Source organism: Trametes versicolor (genome assembly GCF_000271585.1).
Source record: "Trametes versicolor FP-101664 SS1 unplaced genomic scaffold TRAVEscaffold_3, whole genome shotgun sequence".
NCBI classification, from domain to species: Eukaryota; Fungi; Basidiomycota; class Agaricomycetes; order Polyporales; family Polyporaceae; genus Trametes; species Trametes versicolor.
This window is the reverse complement of record NW_007360323.1, coordinates 2,970,903-2,989,947: the sequence shown is the minus strand read 5'-3', so window position 1 is coordinate 2,989,947 and position 19,045 is coordinate 2,970,903. Positions and strand designations below refer to the sequence as shown.

The 19,045-nt window shown below is 58.4% G+C and overlaps 8 protein-coding genes across 8 annotated transcripts; 4 read left to right on the top strand and 4 right to left on the bottom strand.

Annotated features, from left to right (window-relative positions):
• Positions 1 to 778: 778 nt before the first annotated feature.
• Positions 779 to 5,645, top strand: TRAVEDRAFT_144551 (uncharacterized protein; the record flags this gene model as incomplete). The annotated part of the gene is made up of 10 exons (XM_008037644.1): positions 779 to 1,331; positions 1,394 to 3,454; positions 3,530 to 3,815; positions 3,877 to 4,082; positions 4,157 to 4,338; positions 4,403 to 4,568; positions 4,623 to 4,785; positions 4,849 to 5,059; positions 5,126 to 5,215; positions 5,354 to 5,645. The coding sequence occupies 10 exons, from the start codon at positions 779 to 781 to the stop codon at positions 5,552 to 5,554; spliced, it is 4,119 nt and encodes a 1,372-aa protein (XP_008035835.1). The 3' UTR covers positions 5,555 to 5,645.
• Positions 5,646 to 6,048: 403 nt separating this feature from the next.
• TRAVEDRAFT_27504 (uncharacterized protein) lies at positions 6,049 to 6,844 on the top strand. The gene is made up of 5 exons (XM_008036681.1): positions 6,049 to 6,147; positions 6,211 to 6,221; positions 6,280 to 6,350; positions 6,415 to 6,508; positions 6,578 to 6,844. Exons 1-5 carry the CDS (start codon positions 6,100 to 6,102, stop codon positions 6,597 to 6,599), a joined length of 246 nt encoding a protein of 81 aa, XP_008034872.1. The 5' UTR covers positions 6,049 to 6,099; the 3' UTR covers positions 6,600 to 6,844.
• On the top strand, positions 6,822 to 8,769 carry TRAVEDRAFT_117372 (Aldo/keto reductase; the record flags this gene model as incomplete). Its single annotated transcript, XM_008037643.1, has 5 exons — positions 6,822 to 6,923; positions 6,976 to 7,100; positions 7,155 to 7,287; positions 7,804 to 8,134; positions 8,261 to 8,769. The coding sequence occupies 5 exons, from the start codon at positions 6,822 to 6,824 to the stop codon at positions 8,767 to 8,769; spliced, it is 1,200 nt and encodes a 399-aa protein (XP_008035834.1).
• A 343-nt stretch (positions 8,770 to 9,112) lies between these two features.
• On the bottom strand, positions 9,113 to 11,223 carry TRAVEDRAFT_118059 (tRNA modification GTPase TrmE; the record flags this gene model as incomplete). Its single annotated transcript, XM_008037642.1, has 8 exons — positions 9,113 to 9,243; positions 9,303 to 9,418; positions 9,482 to 9,748; positions 9,804 to 9,969; positions 10,029 to 10,172; positions 10,239 to 10,359; positions 10,411 to 10,652; positions 10,713 to 11,223. 8 exons carry the CDS (start codon positions 11,221 to 11,223, stop codon positions 9,113 to 9,115), a joined length of 1,698 nt encoding a protein of 565 aa, XP_008035833.1.
• A 177-nt stretch (positions 11,224 to 11,400) lies between these two features.
• On the top strand, positions 11,401 to 12,724 carry TRAVEDRAFT_57230 (calcium/calmodulin-dependent protein phosphatase). Its single transcript, XM_008037021.1, has 7 exons — positions 11,401 to 11,510; positions 11,580 to 11,618; positions 11,687 to 11,738; positions 11,803 to 11,901; positions 11,958 to 12,043; positions 12,110 to 12,309; positions 12,365 to 12,724. The coding sequence occupies exons 1-7, from the start codon at positions 11,498 to 11,500 to the stop codon at positions 12,401 to 12,403; spliced, it is 528 nt and encodes a 175-aa protein (XP_008035212.1). The 5' UTR covers positions 11,401 to 11,497; the 3' UTR covers positions 12,404 to 12,724.
• Positions 12,676 to 13,791, bottom strand: TRAVEDRAFT_144542 (ATP synthase d subunit). Its single transcript, XM_008037641.1, has 7 exons — positions 13,761 to 13,791; positions 13,662 to 13,697; positions 13,548 to 13,587; positions 13,253 to 13,479; positions 13,081 to 13,185; positions 12,938 to 13,019; positions 12,676 to 12,884 (listed from the first exon to the last, which is right to left on the bottom strand). Exons 2-7 carry the CDS (start codon positions 13,689 to 13,691, stop codon positions 12,847 to 12,849), a joined length of 522 nt encoding a protein of 173 aa, XP_008035832.1. The 5' UTR covers positions 13,692 to 13,697; positions 13,761 to 13,791; the 3' UTR covers positions 12,676 to 12,846.
• A 1,703-nt stretch (positions 13,792 to 15,494) lies between these two features.
• TRAVEDRAFT_44975 (uncharacterized protein) lies at positions 15,495 to 16,036 on the bottom strand (the record flags this gene model as incomplete). Its single annotated transcript, XM_008036905.1, has 5 exons — positions 15,495 to 15,630; positions 15,676 to 15,716; positions 15,776 to 15,851; positions 15,908 to 15,958; positions 16,017 to 16,036. 5 exons carry the CDS (start codon positions 16,034 to 16,036, stop codon positions 15,495 to 15,497), a joined length of 324 nt encoding a protein of 107 aa, XP_008035096.1.
• Positions 16,037 to 17,414: 1,378 nt separating this feature from the next.
• On the bottom strand, positions 17,415 to 17,767 carry TRAVEDRAFT_44974 (uncharacterized protein; the record flags this gene model as incomplete). The annotated part of the gene is made up of 4 exons (XM_008036904.1): positions 17,415 to 17,440; positions 17,500 to 17,556; positions 17,620 to 17,683; positions 17,732 to 17,767. 4 exons carry the CDS (start codon positions 17,765 to 17,767, stop codon positions 17,415 to 17,417), a joined length of 183 nt encoding a protein of 60 aa, XP_008035095.1.
• Between the last annotated feature and the right edge of the window lie 1,278 nt (positions 17,768 to 19,045).

The following is a 19,045-nucleotide window of genomic DNA, read 5'->3' as shown; positions in this document are numbered from 1 at the left end:
TGGTGCGCGGTTCAGTGGGGAAGAGAGAGGGATAAAATTAGGCGTAAAGCAAAGGAGAGAACGTCTACGGTGGAGGGCGAGTACTGATGTGCAGGCTGTTGCTTACTGTCCGGAGAGGACGCGAGGGCGAGAACTTATATACGTCTTGCCGCGCAGGGGCAGGAGTCGATTTCCATCCTGAAGATGGGCTCCGCCGCCTGCGGAAGCCTAGGAGAGACCGGGGCGATGGTGACGGGTTGTGTGCGATCCCAAACGCGAGCCGTCCCCTCACGCGGCGACCGCATGGGCGATCGCGAGCTCGTACGGCAGAAAATGTGTTGGGTAATGCGTAGGCACCATACCGGGTTCCAGGAATGGCGAGTTGAGTCAGGAACTTAGGCGTGGGATGAGAAGGGCGTTGTGGAGAGGGACGAGAGGGCGTGGGCGACAGTGGGGGAACATGTCGGGGAGACGGCTCGTGCGGTGCAGCGCTGCAGCCTGGTGCGGAAACCGGCTGTCCATGGAGGATTGCACGAAGAGTGCACCCACTCGACGCCAGAATATGGGCCTCTGATTGCCCCTTGCGGGAAGCAGACGCGCGTGACGCCTGGTAAATACGGTGTGACGGTGTCACACAAGCGCGTCGGGTTGAGGCTCGCGTCTGCCTGCAGTGCGTCCTTGCTCTCTCGTCCTTCGCTCACAGTCTCCGTCCTCCTGGGTCCCTCATTCATCAATCTCACCGGCCTGGATCCTCGCCTGCGTGCGCACTGCGCGTCCCTGTCTTCTCTTTCGGTGTCTGATGGAGCCCAGTGTCCTCGTCGCGTCCCATGTCTCCGCCCTCTTCCCAACTTCCCAGCCCATTCAGGTCTACTCGACACAGAAGGACATACCTAATCTGCCCCGGCGAAATGACCCGGGCCACCCTCCAGAACACGCGACATACTCCTCGCTCTTCCACACACCCCTCACAGGCACCATTCTCCTACGAGTGACCAATGGCGGCTTCGTTCTCGAACTCCTCTCTTTGTCCACTGACATACCACCTCTGCGCTTTGACTTCCCTGCCGTTATACTGCCGGCACCCTCGATCGTCATGTGGGAATCTGAGGAACTGCACGTCCTCCTCGCCACCAGATATGGTTCACTCTACAGGATCGTCATTCCCGTACGCGAAGGTGCCCCGCTCTGGACTCCGCTCGCAAATAGGAGATGGTACCGTGAATACGTCTTACAGACCGGCTACGGCGAAGGGCTCGTACAGGTGCAGGGCACGCATTGCGTTGTAATCTCGCAACCGAATGGTTCTCTGCTTCGACTGGAGGCAGACGCGCTGGGCAGCGACACACAGGATGGTAAGCAAATAGCCCTTCGTCAGCTAAGCTTTACGGCTCAATTGCCTCCGCCCCTCGACCAGACGTCTGGCGCGAGTCCAGGTCCGACGCAAGGTCATTCCTCCACTCGATCGCCTCGCTGATTCCTGCGTTGCACTCCGCTCCTCCCGGCGGTTCAGATATTATATCCATCTCGACCCACCCACAGCCGACGGACATCGGGAACGTATGGACCCTGTCGAGAGACCGCCATCTCCGCATGTGGACCGCGAGAGGCGGATGTGTCGCTGAGTGCGCGCTCCCTCCAACCCCTCCGGGGCGCAGCGTGGCGGCTAGGAACGCTTCTCCCGCTCCTGTAAATCCGTCGGTGCTTCTCCCGCCTGAGCCGCAGACATTGATATGCGTGTTCACGCCTTCTCACTCGGACGACCCGCATGTACTCGCTTTCATCCCGACTGAAGGCTCTTTGAACTCTGGCGGCTTCTTCCAGCTATTTGTCGTAAATGGCGATACTCTGCGGCCACTGACAGTCTTCGAGGCGTCAGAGACGAGTGTCCACTGCCACCTACAAGACTTCACTGTGCTCGACGACACGCTTTACACGCTCTGGGACACCCAAGGTCAGTCTATGGTCGAGGTCAGAGGCCTGGCTTGGGACGCGTCCGAAGAGCAAACCACTGGGGGCTGGAGCTCGGCGACCTACGCGCATGAAGCTGAGCTCACCCCTGCATACCTTGACGAGCTACTGCTTTCTCCTGGCTCGACTGCCGACAAATTCTTCGAGGCCATTATGCGCCCAGGAATATTCTCCCCACTCACCCTCCAGACCGCCATCACCCAATACACCGACGCATACCGCTCTCTCCCACCTCCCCATCCAACACCATTACTGCTTTCGTATACGACCGTCGCAGAGCAGATTGCTTCCGTTGTCGGCTGCACCGTGCAGCGCACGAAGGATCCCAAGACCGGCGCGCCACTCGACGAGAATTACTGGAACGCGCTCAAACGTGACTGGGAAGGCTTCATCGCGCGGTGTCGAGAGATTGAGCGGAACGGACGGTGGCCGCTTGCCATTGGGCGCGGTGACCCGGAGGACGGTGTTCTCGTCATCGAACGCGAGCGTGTCGCATCTCTGGCAGGCGAGGACCTACCGCTTCGCCTGCACAGGAAATTGTCTGCTGACCACGTTATGGATGCCCAATTCGCTCTCCTGGACGTGTTGTGGACGATGCGCAGGAAGCTAGGACCCCGTCTCATGCTCTCCTTGGAGAACAGCCTCCACGACCTCGTTCACCAGGAGATCGCGTTCTCTTACACAGACATCATCCAGCATCAGGCGCGCGCATCGGCCTTCCGCGAGCAGGTCGACGAAGGGCTGGAAAACTGGATTGTGGGCCGTCTGCAGGGTATCGGCAAAGTGCAAGAGGCCGCTCGCTTCGTCCTGGACATCATCGGCGGATTCGACAAGGAGGTGAAGAGAGAGGAAGAAGACGCGGAGCTCCTGTCGCGCCCCATCAGCCCTGACTGGTTGAGGGCCCTCTCCGCGTCATATGCCTCCACCTCCGTGCACGCGCGTTACGACATATCGCTCGCCCTCGTGACGCTCCTCTTCTTCCTTGCCGATGAGTTGCACGAGTGGGACCAAGGGCTGCTGGCGGAGATTTTCGTCGTGTTTCGCGGAATTGCGATGCTGCGCTACGTAGCGCGGCAGCCCGCTGGAGACAACGCGACTCCGACCGCTCAAGCCCAGCCGGGCGCCCCCGGGGTCGAGGATGATGTTGTCGCGAAGCTGCGCAACATGCACGTTTCCGCTAGCCGCGGCGCCAAGTTCCAGCCGACGTACTCTCTGGTGCACCGGCTAGTGAACCTGTACGGGCACTCCCCGGGCCTCCCCATCTCGGCGCACCGCTTCCTCGATGCTACCGGCCTTCTGCAGTCTCTTTCGGCGGCGCATGCGACGCGGCTCGAGGTGCTATTCTGCGAGCGGCTCCGGCGCTTGGGCTATCGCGAGGTGGCCCGGGAGGTTTTGGCATGGCTCCCGCGTACACCGGGCGTGACGTACGTGCTGGGCCGTTTGTGGTTAGACGAGGGACGGTATGACGACGCAGCGTCTGCAATGGAGATCCTCGCAGGCAGCTTCGGTGAGTACCCGCCGCTTCTTCTGATTCGTTGTCTCCCTGAGCTGCGGCATTTAACACCCTTGGCATTGTACACAGGGCCACACTCTGCGCTGTCGTTTGACGATCAGGAAGCGGTGGCTGTCGTGCTCGCTGGCGAGAAGACGTTCCCGGCGCAGTTCGAATTCTACCTGCATGTGGCCGAGTTGTTCAAGGCCGCGCTCACGACCTATCACGACGTCTTCTTCACTCAGCTCGCACTTGCTGTCGCGCCGCCTGGCATCGACACCCTCGCCTTGTGGCACAGCGTAATAAAGGGGCTCACTGATCTAGGACAGTACGAGGACGCATACGCCACCCTAGTGTCGGCACCATATGAAAGACTGTATGTTAGCGGCAGTGCTTGCTTCTTTCCCGCTCCATGTTTGCTGATGCCGGCGCCACAGGCGGAGGGAGTGCATAAGTCAGCTGCTGTACCGGATGTGCGAGGAGAATGCGGTCGACCGGCTGATGGCCCTCAATTTCGCGGGCCTCGCCGACGAGGTCGAGGACGCGCTCGCGTTCAAGGCTCGACATGCAGACCCGCGCATCCGGCCGTTCTACTCGCGCATACTCTACACGTGGTATGTGTCCAGGGGCGATTATCGCAACGGTGCGTCCGGCTCCTCTTACGCCCCCCTCCGGCGTTTTCGGGCGGCATGCTGAATGAAATGGACGGGTTCCTAGCCGCATTGACGATGTACCAGCGCGCGCGCAAGCTCGCGGCCCTGATGGGCGATCCCGCTGCCTTCGTAGAGCTCGCTGAGTTACAGCTCGAGGCCTACGTCGTCGCCATGAACTCTCTCGCTCTCGTTGACCCGAAGAACCAGTGGATCACGCTTCCGGTCACAGTCGAGACGGGGCATGAGGTAAGCGGGCTATTGTCGGTAAAGAAGTCGTCGTATGCTAAGTTGAACGTGTCCGCCCGGCCAGCCGCGCAAGCGCCGCCGGCTCTCAAAACACATCCCGGAGAGCAAGTACGCGCCGGGGAGCCGCGATGCGGAGATGGTGGAACTCAAGGACATGCAGTACGAGTACGCCTTGTTGTCCGCGCGCGCCGCGCTCGTACGCGGGGACCCCACGTTGTTGTCGGCCGGTGGTGCGTTCTCTCTTAGTTTGGATGCCGGGACGCTGTTTCATGTCGGGCCAGCAGAACTCGCGCTGCCTGCGCCGTCCATCGTGCTCAGGCTGGCCCAATCGAACCGCTTCAACACCGCAATGACGACTGCGCGCAGCCTCGCCGTGGACATGTCGGACCTTTTTGGCCACCTCACGAGCCGCTGCTTGCGGCTCTCGAGGCGTCCAGACGCAGTGATGTAAGGCCCCTATTTTTTGCCCTATCGCGCTGGGTTGCTCATGCACCTTTTCTGCCCGTGCAGGAGTGAGGATACGTCCGATTGGCTGCTAACAGACAAAGTGTCGTCGTGGCCTGGGACACCGGCGGAGAAGGGCTGGCGGTACCTGCGGCAGTCGCTGGAGCGGCACGATGGCCCTCAAACGGACTACAGGTATACCAAGGTCGCATTGGAGACGATCATGGCGTTTGACAGGTCGTCCCCTCCGCCCCCGTGGCTGATACATACGCTCGAGGTGAGCCTGTCCGCCCGCTATCCCGGGCGCTGTTCGCTGAATGCATCTGGGTCCCCGGAATTCCAGGAGCACCACGCCGAGTACCTGATCCGGACGTGCCTGCGGTTCGAGGTGCTGGAGGCCGCGCTGGACCATACGCTGGGGCTGATGCGCAGGGTGAGCCCTTCCTTCCCTTATTTCCCTACCTTCTTTCTGCCTCCGTGCTCGCCCCGACCTGCTGCGCACGATTTAGAGCGCGCTTCTCCGCTCCGCCTTGCCTTGCGAATTGAACTCTGACGCGCGGACACCCTCCAGAGCGACGCACGCCTCACGGACGAGCTGCCAAAGACGGCCGCGGCGAGCTGGCTGCCGTACACGCTCGTCGATCAGGTGCTCGTCGCGGCAGAGTCCCAGGCCGACCTCTCGGTGCGCGGGCGGCACCTCCTGGGCGAGCTGCGCGCGGAAATAGGCAGTCGGATGAAGAGGGTGCAAAAATTCAGCCCCGCCGCCGCGTAGGGCGGGGCGACGCGGTTGCCTTATGCGCACCGCAAAGGAGGGCATGTATTGTATGTACCGGCCGCTGCTGCTGCCGCTGTAACCACCCCAGAGGGCGGCTTCTTGTCTTCTTGCGATTGCTCTTCGCCAAGCCAGGTGTCAACGCCCTGGTTCTGTGGGCCGTGGGGGTCGGTGCCCGGGCTTTTAGTAGTGAAGGCGCGATGGAGGGAAAGAAGGGCCCTTCTATGCTGTAACGACTTCGAAGCCGCATGCGACCGCCACCCCCGATCGTGCAGACGCGTTGGGTATGTGCATAGCAGAGCTGCCGTCTTGCGATGCAGCCGCCAAGTGTGACAGTAGGTATATATGTTTCGGGTGCAGTCGCGCGAATGCGGCAGCAGCGATTGGTTAGCGCCCGTGGTGGGCGAGACGGCGGCGAGGCGCGTCGGGGGTGTCGCCGTGGGAATAAGCTGGGCACGGATCGGGTGAAGTCGAAAAGGCGCGGACGGCGACCTCCACCTCTTCCTCGTCGTCATCTACACCGTGCTCGCACGTTCGCGCCCGCCATGTCCCGCTTCCGCAACTCTTTCCTCAAGAACTGGTTCGCCGTTGAGGTGCGTTGCGCATATCTTGTTGCGTGGACGGCTGGACTGACCGTACCGTGTTCATTGACCTAGGCAATCCCTATGTGAGCTGTCGCCGTGTTTGAACCTATCCTGCCTTGGCCGCTCACCGTGCAAACGTAGCTACGCCGTCGTCGGTGTCGTCGTCGCGGGCGGTACCTGGTATCTCGCGCGCCTCGCGCGGGGCCCTACAGGTGCGTTCCCCGCGCCCCTCTCTTTCCGGACGGACGGGCCTCAACCAGTCGCCCGGCGGTGCAGTCGTCTGGACGAAGGAGAACCCGACTCCGTGGAACGACATCAAGCCGAACGAGGGCACGAAGATTCTGACCGTGAACCAGCACTTCGACAAGAGGTGCGTGCGCGAACCCCGCGGTGTTTCTTTCTGGCTCGTGTTCCGCAGGCTGACTGGCGCGTGCTGCAGCTGGGAGCGGAGGAAGATGTGAGGGGCTGGATGTCGATACACAGACCCGTCGTTGTACCCGCTCGCTTGTCCAATCCCATCCTGACTGCCTCTGCCGCCTCCCTGAGTCTCTGTAGTTCGAGCGCGAGCTGGTCCGTGACGCGTGACCGGGTGCGACCCGGATGACATCGATGATCCCGCGAGACGTCCTGTGGTTTGCAGCTTCGCCGGGACTCTCACAGTTATTCCACGACCTGCTCTAAACATGACCGTGCCACTCGGCTCTCCCCAACCTGTCTTTGCACTCCCTCCGCTGGATGCTATATCGGATGTCGAGGAAGACAAGCCGGTCGACGGTCTCCCGCTGGTACGCCACGATCAACTTCGAGTTCAAATTACAGTGATTGATATGGGAATAGAGCAAGATAGGCCCTATGGGCTTGCCCGAGATCGTCTTTGGCGCTGCGACGTTCTCGAACACCTACAACTCCGACTCGACTATTGCAAGCGACATACCAGTCCGCACGACCCGGCTCGCTCTTCGGTAAGCAACGGCTGCAGTGACTTGCAAAGTAGGGCTTATGATTACCCCATGAAGGTACGGCATCGATGCGTTCGACACTTCGCCGTATTACGGTCCGTCTGAAATCATTCTGGGCACGGCGCTCAAAGTCCTCGAGCTCGAGTTTCCTCGCTCGTCGTACAAGCTGGCAAGTCTATCTCGACAGAGCGTATTTGCAGGACGGTTATGACCTTGAAGTGCTAAGTTACCTACTCGGGCCGAATTGCGTGACTTGGCTTTGCCGTGGCGCAATATACCGTTCTCAGCGGGGCGGTCATCACCGAGTCATATGCACTATGGTTTACAACACCTGGGCCTATGTGGGTGCCAGAGGTTGTAGACTGTTGAAAAGATGTAAACATAGGACGCCTGCGGGTGGATGCACGAGGAGTTGAGCTTTCTGTCCGCAACAATACCTACGCAAGTTTGTACGAGGGAGAGGTGTACGGCATTTGTAGCATGCACCGTACTCCCCAGCACTGCATGAACCAGGCCGTGTTTGCTGCTAGGCATGTGGACACATGTCGTGAACGAGACAGCAAGCCAAGGCTCTACTGTGCATGTCGAAGGTTTCAAGTCCTGGGGCCTAACAGGCGTAGGATTTGTAGACTGTCTACCATAAACACCTGCAAATACGCTGATACATACGCCACCCCACCCATTAACTGACCGTTCCTTTCTACAGATGACCAAATGCGGCCGCTACGGGTCCACGCAGGCCGAGTTCGACTACACCCCGGCGACGATCCGCGCGAGCGTCAAGCGCAGCCTCGAGCGCTTACATACGACCTACCTCGACACCGTGTACCTGCACGACGTCGAGTTCGTGTGTACGCCTGTGGGTCCACGCTCAGGCCACCACGCCGCTGCGCTTGCGGACGCCGCAGCCGAGTACGGCCTCGCGCCCGGTCAGGGGGGCACGGTGTGGGGCGCCGGCGACCAGGCGATCCTCGATGCGGTAGCCGAGTTACGCAAGCTGCAGGCGGAGGGCGTCGTCAAGCACGTCGGCATAAGCGGTACGTACACATTACCAGCACGTTGGAGCGGACAGGACTGTCCCTGAGGAGTGTACCTCACCTCAGCCCCGCTCGCTCTCTATTCGGTGATTTGTGCACGACGCTGATGGGCATTTCGCGTCGCAGGTTACCCGCTCCCGACGCTGCTCCGGCTCGCGTTGCTCGTGCTGCATGCCACCGGCAAACCTCTTGACGTGCTCCTCTCGTACTCGCACTCGAACCTGCAGAACGCGACCGTCGCCGCGTTCGCGCCGCACTTCCGTGCGCGTGCTCAGATCCCGCAGCTCCTCACCGCGTCCCCGCTCAACATGGGCCTGCTCACCCCACGGTATCCCCCGTGGCACCCCGCCTCTCCCGAGCTGCGGGAGGCCGCAGCAAAGGCCCGGGAAGCGTGCGAGGAGGCGTTGTGGGACGGCGGGCTGCCGAATGTAGCGGTTGGGTACGGGTTCAGGAAGGGCGCAGAGGTGGAGGTGCCGGTCGTGGTCGGGCTGAGCAACCTCGCGGAGGTCCATGAGAGCGTGAGGGCGTGGAGGGGGGTCAAGGCTGGGACGGACGAGGCGAAGCGGGTCGCGCTTGAGCAGCGCGTGGTTGACATCTTCGGGGAGCACGCGGGATGGTCTTGGGCTTCTCCGTGAGTTGCGTACATCTGGTATTGGGTTTCTGGTCGTCATTTGGGCAATCGGCGCTGTTATCTGTGGCTCTATTTCTTGCTTGTACCCGTACGACAGGTAGCAGACAATATACATTGCATTCAGTGTTACGAACGAACCACCCAGGACTGTGACGGTGTAGTCCGCAAAGAATGCGGAAGCGGAGCTGCATGCCACGAGTAAACGTGCAGTGTTCCGCACATTTGCCAGGGCTCATCGTGTCTCAACCGTGCGTCGGCTATGTTCGCTAGAACAAACACGGTACGGACGACGAAAGCGAAAACGCTATTTGGACGGAGGAGGTCCTCCGAGATCCAGGTCCTAATAGCTACTTTCCTATACAAAAGTCGCGGAACACCGCATCCAAGATGTCCTCCACATCTATGAGACCCGAGATCTTGCCGATAGCCTGCGCGGCATACCGCAGCTCTTCCGCGGCAGGAACCACGTCTTCGGGGGCTGCACGAAGCGGTATCAGCACGCACACAACACAACGAGCCAGGACAGAGCCGACATACGCGTAGCTAGAAACGCATCCAAGAACCCCAGCGCGTTCTCGAGGTGTGTGCGGTGCCGTGCGTGCGTGATGAGCGGCTCTTCAACGCGTGCTCCGTCCTCGCCCAACAGGTTGAATCTAGTACACGCACGTTAAGATGATCCCGATGCGCCGCGCTGAGCAAATAACACGCGACCCGACCTTTGCTGCAGCATATTCGAAAGTCCCCGCATGAAAGTTATGCAGCCTGCGCCGGTACTGAGGCTAATTTGCCATGCATCCATTGGAATAGGTTGTGGGCTGTCTGCCGGGAGTAGGTCCGTCTTGTTCAGCAGGAGCAAACGGTTGTCCTGTTTGAGCAGGGGTTCCAGGGAGGGAGGCATTTGCAGCTCCCATCTGCCCTGCTGGGTTCGAACGAACACCTCATTTGCCGCTAACACGCAGAGCGCGATGTTGGCCGTTTCGACTCTGCAACGAACCTGTCAGCGAAGATTTGGTATGTGGCCTGGGGAATCCATCGTACGATTTTCGTGCGCGCTCGACGCCGATCTTCTCGACGACATCCTGCGTGTGCCGCAGACCGGCGGTATCGGCGACGATGACGGGCAGCCCGCCAATGTCCAGGGAGACCTCTAGGATGTCGCGCGTCGTCCCGGGCACGGGCGTGACGATCGCAGCCTCTCGTTGAGCTATTGCGTCGACACTCAATACAGTGACGATATATGGGTGGAGTTATGTAGCGGCGCACCTAAGAAGTTCAGCAAGCTGCTCTTCCCGGCGTTCGGAGGACCAAATATAGCGAGCCGTACCCCAGAGCGCATAATTTCGCCTCGACGGTTGTCAGATAGATGGTGCGCTATAGTCGCGCGAAGCTTCTGAACGCGTTCCCTCGCTAAGTTATCATAAAAAGTAAGTTGTCGTAAGCAGCCCCGTCGGGGATAGCAGACATCGGTCAAACCTTGGTCGTACACGCCCTCTTCGATGTCTTCGCCTTCCCCGAAGTCGATCAGGGCCTCGACGAGAGCCATACACTGGATGATCTCCTTCCTGAGATGCTCAAGGCGCGCCCGCGTAGCACCCTGGTCTGGTGTCAGTGCTGGAGTTCTTCCGCAATGATGACATCCACCGACCTCGGCATTTCTCAGCGCGAGCTTGCGCTGTGTTTCCGTTTCCGCGTCGATGAGGTCGCGTAGCCCCTCAACCTGGGTGAGGTCGAGTCGGCCGCCTTCGAACGCGCGTCGGGTGAACTCTCCACGCTCAGCAGGGCGGCAGAAGGGCAGGCACGCAATGGTACTGAGCACGGACGATATGATAGCGCGGCCGGAGTGTACATGCAGCTCAAGCACATCTTCCGTCGTGAATGACTTCGGACCTGAGGAGATTGAAAGCGGGTAAAGAGCCGCCATATAGGAGAGCTCATGCGCGTGCGTACCTTTGAAGAACACGGCAAGCCCGTCATCGAGCACTTCATGCGTTTGGGGATGGACGACATGACACCGGTGCATCTTCCATGGTTCCGGGTCGCGTTCACGCGCTTTCCCCTTGCCCTCGCGACGGATCTGCACCACTTGTCTCCACACCTCGAGGGCATCGGGCCCCGAGATCCTGACCACCGCGACGCCTGCCTTACCCGGCGGTGTAGAGAGCGCGTAGATCGTCCTGCGCTGCGCGTCGGACAGAAGCAGCTGCTCGGGGTCGCGTTCCGCACTCGGCGCGTCCCCTCGGCCGGAATACAGACCCGAGCGAGAAGACAAGGAGCGATAGAGCGGGCACGGGCCGAGGGCAGGAGGGAGGGGAGCTGTGTTTGCTGCGAGGCGGTGCTTCCTGAGGCTGCTCTTGGAGTTTCTGGAAAGCAGGCTTGATGTCGTGCCCCGCCGCGGTATATAGGCCTTCGCAGAGCAGGCGATGCGCGACCCCAGACCCGGAGCAACTCTGCCAGACATATCGTGCTGCACGCCCAGATGGCTGTCCTCGACGCCGCCCACGACGCGCTCGACCGGTGCCACAAGCTCAGGCGCCCTCCTTCAAGCGGTCCTCGGGCGCTTGCGCGGTTCCCACGGCGTCTTTGTGCTGCTTTCCGAGTCTGTTCTTGAAGTCTGTACGCGCTATCGTCCATCCCGCCCTCTCTTTGTTCTTCCCCTCTCCTCTGGATCTCGCCGACACGCCGCTTCCACCGAAAATACACCTAGAACGACACCACCGCACGACTGAGCCAAGATGGGACAATCACGTTCGCGCCTTTTGCTGTATTCGTGCTCTCCGAGATGTTGATTGGAATCCTACTTCGCGCGCGATGCAGCATCCCAATTCATGGAGGACATGCAAAAGCGGTCCAACTGTGAGTTCACGCAGTAACGAACATGCACAGAGGTCGAAAAATCTCACTATGTGGCCCTCGCACTCCAGTCAACGCAAGCGAGTTGGAGAGGCTGAAGAAACGATTCATGAAGCTCGACAGGCGAGTACTCGAGCCATCTTCTGTATCACACTTTGTGCTTACCCGCGCACCTTCGCGCTCACAGCGACGGCTCCGGATCGATCGACCGAGAAGAGTTCCTGCAGATACCCCAGATCGCGAACAATCCCCTCGCGTCACGACTAATAGCAATCTTCGACGAGGAGTACGTACTGGCTGCGTCCGTACGCGTCGTGTGCTTATAATACACCCATACGACAGTGGTGGAGGAACCGTCGACTTCCAGGAGTTCGTCGGTGGGCTGAGCGCGTTCAGCAGTCGAGGAGGACGGGAAGAGAAGCTGCGATGTGAGCTCACCCCGCTACCCCCGCATTCCCCTGGCGATCCGCCACTGACGCGCGTCCTGCTTGAAGTTGCATTTAAGGTGTACGACATGGACCGAGATGGGTTCATCTCGAACGGCGAGCTGTTCCTCGTGCTGAAGATGATGGTGGGCAACAACCTCAAGGACGGGCAGCTGCAGCAGATCGTCGACAAGACGATCATGGAGGCAGACAAGGACGGGGACGGGAAGCTCAGCTTCGAGGAGTTCGTCCAGATGGTCTCCAATACGGTACGTCTGCATTGAACTGTCCAAGACACCGCAGATACTCACCCGTCCCGCCCAGGATATTGTAAAACAAATGACACTCGAGGATCTGTTCTAATCCCTGCCGTCCATGGACGACGGCCTCCCACCCCCGCTCCTGTGTTATCTGCGCGCATCACGAACGCTCTCGCTGCTAGCCGTCCCCGAGCCCCCACGTCTCCCCGGATCACCATGCCCGTCACGACCAGTCGTACCTACGCACGCTCGCTTATATCTGAACCTGCGGTTCCACTGCATACCACCGAGTGTAATATCTGTCGCTGTATCCCCCTCGTATACTTAGGCCTAGGTTCTTCGCGCAATCATCTCATTCTTCTTGCATCGGCGGGCAGCAGACTCTACTTTTCTGATATGAACATAATATGGGAGGATGTATGCGGATTTAGTGCGCGGGTGATCGTACGAGCGAGTGCCCCTATGGGGGTTTCACAGTTCTTGGACACAAGAAGCAACGTCAAGCGCCTCCTGGATCTATTGTGATGCGGCGAATAATGACGACGTTTACATGAGAGAAAGGTCGCCGAACTTCTCCTTGTAACCTGCACAGCCAATGAACGAGTGAAGGAAAGCGGCCGGAAGCATGAACACATACCGGGCACGGTCCACTTGCCCTTCTTGATCATCGTCTCGACAGCCTCGACGATACGGGGGTGCGCCTTGCCGACCTCCTCGGACTGTACACACAACAAGTCACTCAGAATGAGCACGCAACGTGACGACAAAACGGAGACTTACCGTGAGGTCCTCGAAGGGACGAGCCTCCTCGATGTTCGCAAGCGTCGCCTGGAGGTCCTTGAGCTCCGCGTCGATTTTCTCCGTCGTCTCCTTCGCCTTCGCGACCTACAATCCCCGACACAACCCTATAAGCCCCTGCTCACCCCCAGCCGATGTAACACGCGCGACGTACCGCCTTGGACTCGAACGTCTCGATCGCCTTGATGTGCGCGCTCACGTCGTACGTGACAGGCTTGAACTCGCTGAGGAGCTTCTCCGCCTCGTCAACGACGGCCTTGTTGCGCAGCACCGCGCGGTAGTGCGCGAGGTCGACCGTCGTCGGCTGCGCGGCGAGCGAGGCGTGGATGCGCTGGGCGTCCCCGTGCCGCTTGCGGAACGCCTGGAGGGACGCGATGGTCTCTGCGCGCCGTGCATGCTGCGTCAGCACTCCACATTCCACATCCCAGTTCACTGTCTGCACGACTGACCCTTGCCGAGACCGAGCGAGGAGTAGATGCGGGCGAAGTCCTGCGGGTGCACGGGTGAGCGTCACCGGGCTCCTCCGACCGACAGGTGTGCGGTCATTTTTCTGCGGGACTTACCACCGTCGCGGCGACAGCTTTCGAGGCCATTTCAAGCTAGATTGGACGGTGAGTTCGAGGCACAGATAAGGGAGATGGGGGCGGGAGGCGGGGACGTACAGAAAATGAGTGGTGATTCGTGGAGGTCGTCACAGAGAGCCTGCGTCGTGCTGTCCGAACCCGACGCCGGAAACGGCCGATGCGTTTAGGCGCGCATACGGCCCGTCTCAGCGATCTACTCAACGTCGAGTCCGGACTGTCCGAGTCCGACTCAAGAGTCGGTACTCAGTACTACTCAAGCAGGTTCATTTTAGCAGAACTGCCAGCCAAGATGATGCCTCTTTCCATTACGGCCCGCTCGTAGGCGTCAACCGGTCTCATATCGCGAACAAGGAGGTGCGCAATTTAACCATCTTCGAGTGCTCGAGATGCACTGCTCAAGGTACTACGCTTCCAGGTCTGCGTTACACGCGCAGGTTCAACTGGGGCCTCGGACGGTGCACTCAGTGAGAGCATGCAGATTCCCCAAAGCGTTGTCGGACAGTGATACGGGTGTACATCGTCCTCGCAATAACCAGCCTGGAAAATCGAATCCTTCCGCACACATCGCCTTCGCAACCGTCACGCACGCCACACTCTACCGTCAAAAGTCCCGGGTGTTGGACGATTCGTGTTGGCGTTGTCACCGCGTATGCCTCGGGCTTCCAGGTTAAAGCGCTGCGCGCGCAGGAGTCCTGGCCAGCACCGTCGTGTTCGCATCAGTTGTCCATTAGTCCCGACATATCCCAGAATTTGCCACGCACCTTGGAGCTCGGACAGGTTTGCCTCGCGGGGCCCTGTCATTGTCTGGAGGGAGAGTGTACATTCCTCGCCGATGTTGTTCGAACAACGACTGGTTAAAGCACATACCGCCTGGAGTATATTTTTCGAGCTCATCAGTACTTTGGGTGATGAGCCGAATGTTGTGCCTAAGCCTCTGTAAGCGCTCTAACTTACTGAGCGAGCTTCCTAAATATCATGATAGATAGATGCACTCACGTTGGGAAGTGTCAATGTAAAGATCTCAGGGTTCAATTTCGTAGTCAGCTCACTTTACCAGCGTTGCGGGTCTTGAAAGATTTCATTTGTTTGCACGATGGGAAGACATCGCCTCGCACACATTAAAGAGCGCGCCAGTATCCTAGCGTATGTGTCGCACCTGATGCATGAGGAACAGCACCGAAATGTGTTTTTGTCAAGCTCGATGTATCACTGGTCATTGAGTCGATCGCTGATTGACCCCAACGTGCGGAGATGCGTTCAAGAGGGGTCACATTCTGCCAAACATTTCCGGAGCGGCACAGACTCGTAGTCCATGGCCATCCCTGGCAGGTGTCCAGTCGTAACAGGAACGAGCGCAGCAGCCCCCTGCTCCTCACGCACGCCAAACTCCGCCTTCACAAATACCCGGGGTAGGTCGGTGCACCGGGGCCTTGTGAACACGTACACCTCCGACATCGCGAACGAGGTGCTGCGGTCGCAGGGGTTCTTGGGGGTATCAGGTTATCGCTCGTACGAGCGTATGTACGAAACGAAGACGTACCGAGCGCTATATCCCGCGCACCGTAACAGGGCAGGCCATCTGCACCAGCAATCCCAGGCTGCCGCAGTCCCTCGGACGACGCATATCCGAACGAGCTGACGCTGCGCGGGCACGCGAGCTGCGCTAGCTTCGCAGCTCTGGTGAGGCGGCGATCGCGACGGAAAAGGAGGACGGCGGCGAGAACGGCCACGAACGCCGCGCCGCTGAGGCCCGCAGAGGCGAGGACCAATACCGGGCTCCAGGGCAGGGGTTCACTTGTGCTATCACCTGAATCAGTGGCCGAAGGGAGCGTAGCGGTTGCCGTTGGCGGTGTAAAAGTCGTGGTAGGCGAGGGTGATCCTGTAGGCGGCGCAGACTCGGAGGGTGGAGGTGAGGATTGACTCGGCATTAGCGCTATAGGGGGGCTCGCTATGGAACAGGAAGTCAGTGTGCTTTTCGTATATAATAACTGACAAGACCTCACTTGCTTGCGGAAGATCGACTGTGCCATCACTCTAGTATCGCTCATCCATGAGTCCAACTGACGGAAGGGGAATCGTTCTAAAGGACTCACCTTCAGTGGCTGGTATGCCCAAGAAGGAATGACGATGTTGTTGGGAATATCATTGGGTTCGGTATAATCCAGGAATCTACGCAGGAAATGAGAATGTTGATGTGGGACTTAGAGGGACGAGTGATGACATACCCATTTGTGGGTTTGTTTGTGCACTGTAGCACTCCAGAGTAGTCCCCCCATCTGTACAGGCAGCATTAAAATGAGTGCAGTTCTACATTATCAAGTCAAGGCATCCTACGATGATCCCCAGGTCTGCATCGTCGTACACCGCTCGCACACATAGACCAGGGAAAAGAACACTGTGTTGCATAAACATGGGTTGTTGTAGAGCTCGTTTAAGGGCGGTACTTCCCCCGGAGTGATCGAGGTCGGACCTTTATTGAATGGCTTAGCATTGTTTGAAACCGATGTTTCCGAGACCATGACGAACTGAAACATGGACCGGGTAGGAGGTCCCATGCTACCTGACATGGATCCTGTCCCTTTGTGTTGCGTAGCTGTGGGCAATGGTGAGTTGGAATAGCGCATATACACAAACACTTACTGTCTGAATGTCAAGTGTGGACCCCGAGCAACTTGTAGGGAAGGGGAACTTCGCGTTGGGGTCAAGTTGGGTAGGGTTGAATGGAGTTGGACTGGACCCCGAACGCGCGGATGAAATCAGGGAAGAAGCTCCGGATAGTCCGACCATCCTCGACGTCGAGTAAACAAAAAGTACGAAGAGCAGAACAAAACCTCGCTGAGCGTAGAAAGCGAAAGAGGACGCAATGCGCACTCGGGCATTATATAAGCTTTCTCCCGCCCAGAGCGTCCTTCCTGCAAGCACAAGGGATTGACCTGCTACTGTAAGCACCGCTACGGGGAATCAAACTCTGCGCTTGTAGACAGTGCGGCCACCGCTCGATATCGTGCATATGTTACTGTCAAAAGCAAACTCTATGAGCGTCCCAATGGCAGATGCGAGTTGTGATTACGTTGGAATCACCCATAACAAGGCATCTGAATGCACCCGCTTCGCCAACCCGATGTGCCAGTGTGGTTCCTCGAGATATGATGCGGGCCAGTCCAATGAGGATTCGGCCTCCGCCTCGCGCGAACTCAAAATTGTACGGACCTCCGGCATCTATGCGATGCGAATGCTTGGAAGACACATACGTGAACTTCGGGATCAAGCAACTGTATCAGGTTGCTAGGGCTCTCGAAAGCATCGTAGATGGTGGTTCGGGTGGGCCCTGCCAGCTGTCATTGCGTCGCACATGCTTCCTCTCCGACAAGGCTTATATCATTCCTCAGGTCGCAATTGTTACACGAGACAAAAAGTACCAGCCCAGTAACAGCAAATATGTGTAGTCCCATATTGCAAGATACAAGTCGAGAGAACGCACATTCGCAGAACGCGCAAGCCAACCGTGCTCTCCCTGGCCCCAGCAAGCTCAGATCAGGAGAAGCCAATCTGCTCTACTGCACAGCGGCGTTGGATGGGAGCAAGCTTCCGATGTGCTGTCATGCGAACCCATTGAGCACCGGGAGGAATGGGGGTCGTATACCTAGAGACCAATTCGAAATATGAGAAAGGCGATAGCACATCCGGAGGAGGCGAGAAAAACACACGAAGTTACATCGGAAGGGGAACATTCTAACGTCCTGGAATACTGGGGCCATCTGCCAATATAGTATCAGAGATTGGGCGGTTGCAGGTAGGAAAACCGTATTGCACAGACAGACGTTGTTGAGCATCCCGACCAGGTCTGGCGGGTTCTCGGGGTCGATAGTAGAGCCTATGGCGTAATTAGAGGTTTAGTATTGCTGATAAAGCTAATGTCTTCGAGCCCGGGACGAACCGAAACATGCAGGTAAAAGGGCCCATGCGACCTGACACGGATCCTGCTCTTGACTGTTGTCCATCTGCAAGCGATTGTGAGACAGGGCGGGGCATATGAACATCACACCTACTGCGTTATAGTCAGACACCGAGCAGCTTTGAGGCATTGAAAATTTGGCATTGGCGAACCGACGAAGCACGTCTACGCCATGGTTGGCCGTTGAGCGAAGACGATGTTAGAAAGAGCGGACAAGAACCTGGCAGGTGTAAATGAATGAGGCGTCCTGTCGTTATATCACCCGTTGCTCGGCGCAAGTTACGACCGGCACAGGATGCCACCACCAAAATCCCACCGTCGAATATCCGTGTATCACTCACAACAAGCAAAGCAAATCCCGCTATGAGCACTGCTGTGCAGATTTAGGCTTTGAACTGGTCGGCACTTCGGCCACCGATTGATATCATGTCTACGCTACTGTCAGAAACCAACTCGGTGAACGTGCTAATGGCAGATACGAGTTGAACTTACGTTTGGATCAGCCAGGACGAGATGCACCAGCGTCAACCAGGTCTGCATATGACCTTGGGTCCTAGAGGAAAGTGTCAGTCCAAAGACAATCAATGTTAATCGTTTTTTGCAGGATAAAAGTATGGAGCCCGTACACTCGTGGATATGGGCCAGCCTACTAAGCTCGGACAGCCTCGGAGACCGGGAGCGGTCGCACCGCACCCTCGCGTAGCGGCGCCAGTTGTGAAAGAGCTTAAGTGGTCCTCACTGACGGTATGCGAAGCCATCGAGGATGCAGATGCGAGCCGCATGGCGCTGTCCACGCGAGAAGTTGGCAGTCAAGCGATGAGATGCGAAAGCTGCGGAAATCCAGGTGGCCAAGTGTGAGTTTGAGCGCGGGCGAAGTTGGCACGCCACTTCCAGTCGTCGTGTACTTCGAATTGCTCCTCGAAGCTATGATCAGGGAGGGTTATTTTAATTCTTCCGGCCTTGTCAACGTTGCCAGATAACCGTTCCGTCGTAATGCTAAGCATCCCATTGTCGGACAGTGATCCATGTGGTCGTTTGGGACGGTGATCCTCAACTCTTTAGGCGAGGATCTTACAGGCTGAAAGCACCTGGTCCCTTGTGGTGACGAGGAAGACTTCCCCTTCGCACGTCCGACCGTAGTCTGGCAAACCGTACAGTAGTAGTGCACGCGTCATCGCGTACTAAGACGCCCAATTAGTATACCATTCAGCACTGAAGACGAACTCCAGACTCACCAGACGAGCAAGACCCCGCGCTAGCAGGCGCCCTTTAAGGGTTGGAACGCTGCACTCTAGCCTGCGCAGGTATGAGCTTAGACATCGGGGTTCATGAAGGTGGCCGTAAACAAACGAGGAGGGGAAACAGACGGCTAACGCTGCGCTCGGTGACCTCGGTCCGCGCGCGACGC

Excerpts from the sequence above, each read along its gene's own strand:
- TRAVEDRAFT_27504 (XM_008036681.1), top strand. The coding sequence starts at position 6,100 with ATGTCCCGCTTCCGCAACTCTTTCCTCAAGAACTGGTTCGCCGTTGAG. Across the intron at positions 6,351-6,414 it reads CCTCGCGCGGGGCCCTACAG|TCGTCTGGACGAAGGAGAAC; the intron begins GTGCGTTCCCCG and ends CCGGCGGTGCAG. Across the intron at positions 6,509-6,577 it reads AACCAGCACTTCGACAAGAG|CTGGGAGCGGAGGAAGATGT; the intron begins GTGCGTGCGCGA and ends CGCGTGCTGCAG.
- TRAVEDRAFT_57230 (XM_008037021.1), top strand. Across the intron at positions 11,902-11,957 it reads ATAGCAATCTTCGACGAGGA|TGGTGGAGGAACCGTCGACT; the intron begins GTACGTACTGGC and ends CCCATACGACAG. Across the intron at positions 12,310-12,364 it reads TCCAGATGGTCTCCAATACG|GATATTGTAAAACAAATGAC; the intron begins GTACGTCTGCAT and ends CGTCCCGCCCAG.
- TRAVEDRAFT_144542 (XM_008037641.1), bottom strand. The coding sequence starts at position 13,691 with ATGGCCTCGAAAGCTGTCGCCGCGACGGTG. Across the intron at positions 13,186-13,252 it reads AGACGTTCGAGTCCAAGGCG|GTCGCGAAGGCGAAGGAGAC; the intron begins GTACGTCGCGCG and ends CGGGGATTGTAG. Across the intron at positions 13,020-13,080 it reads GTCCCTTCGAGGACCTCACG|TCCGAGGAGGTCGGCAAGGC; the intron begins GTAAGTCTCCGT and ends TTGTGTGTACAG.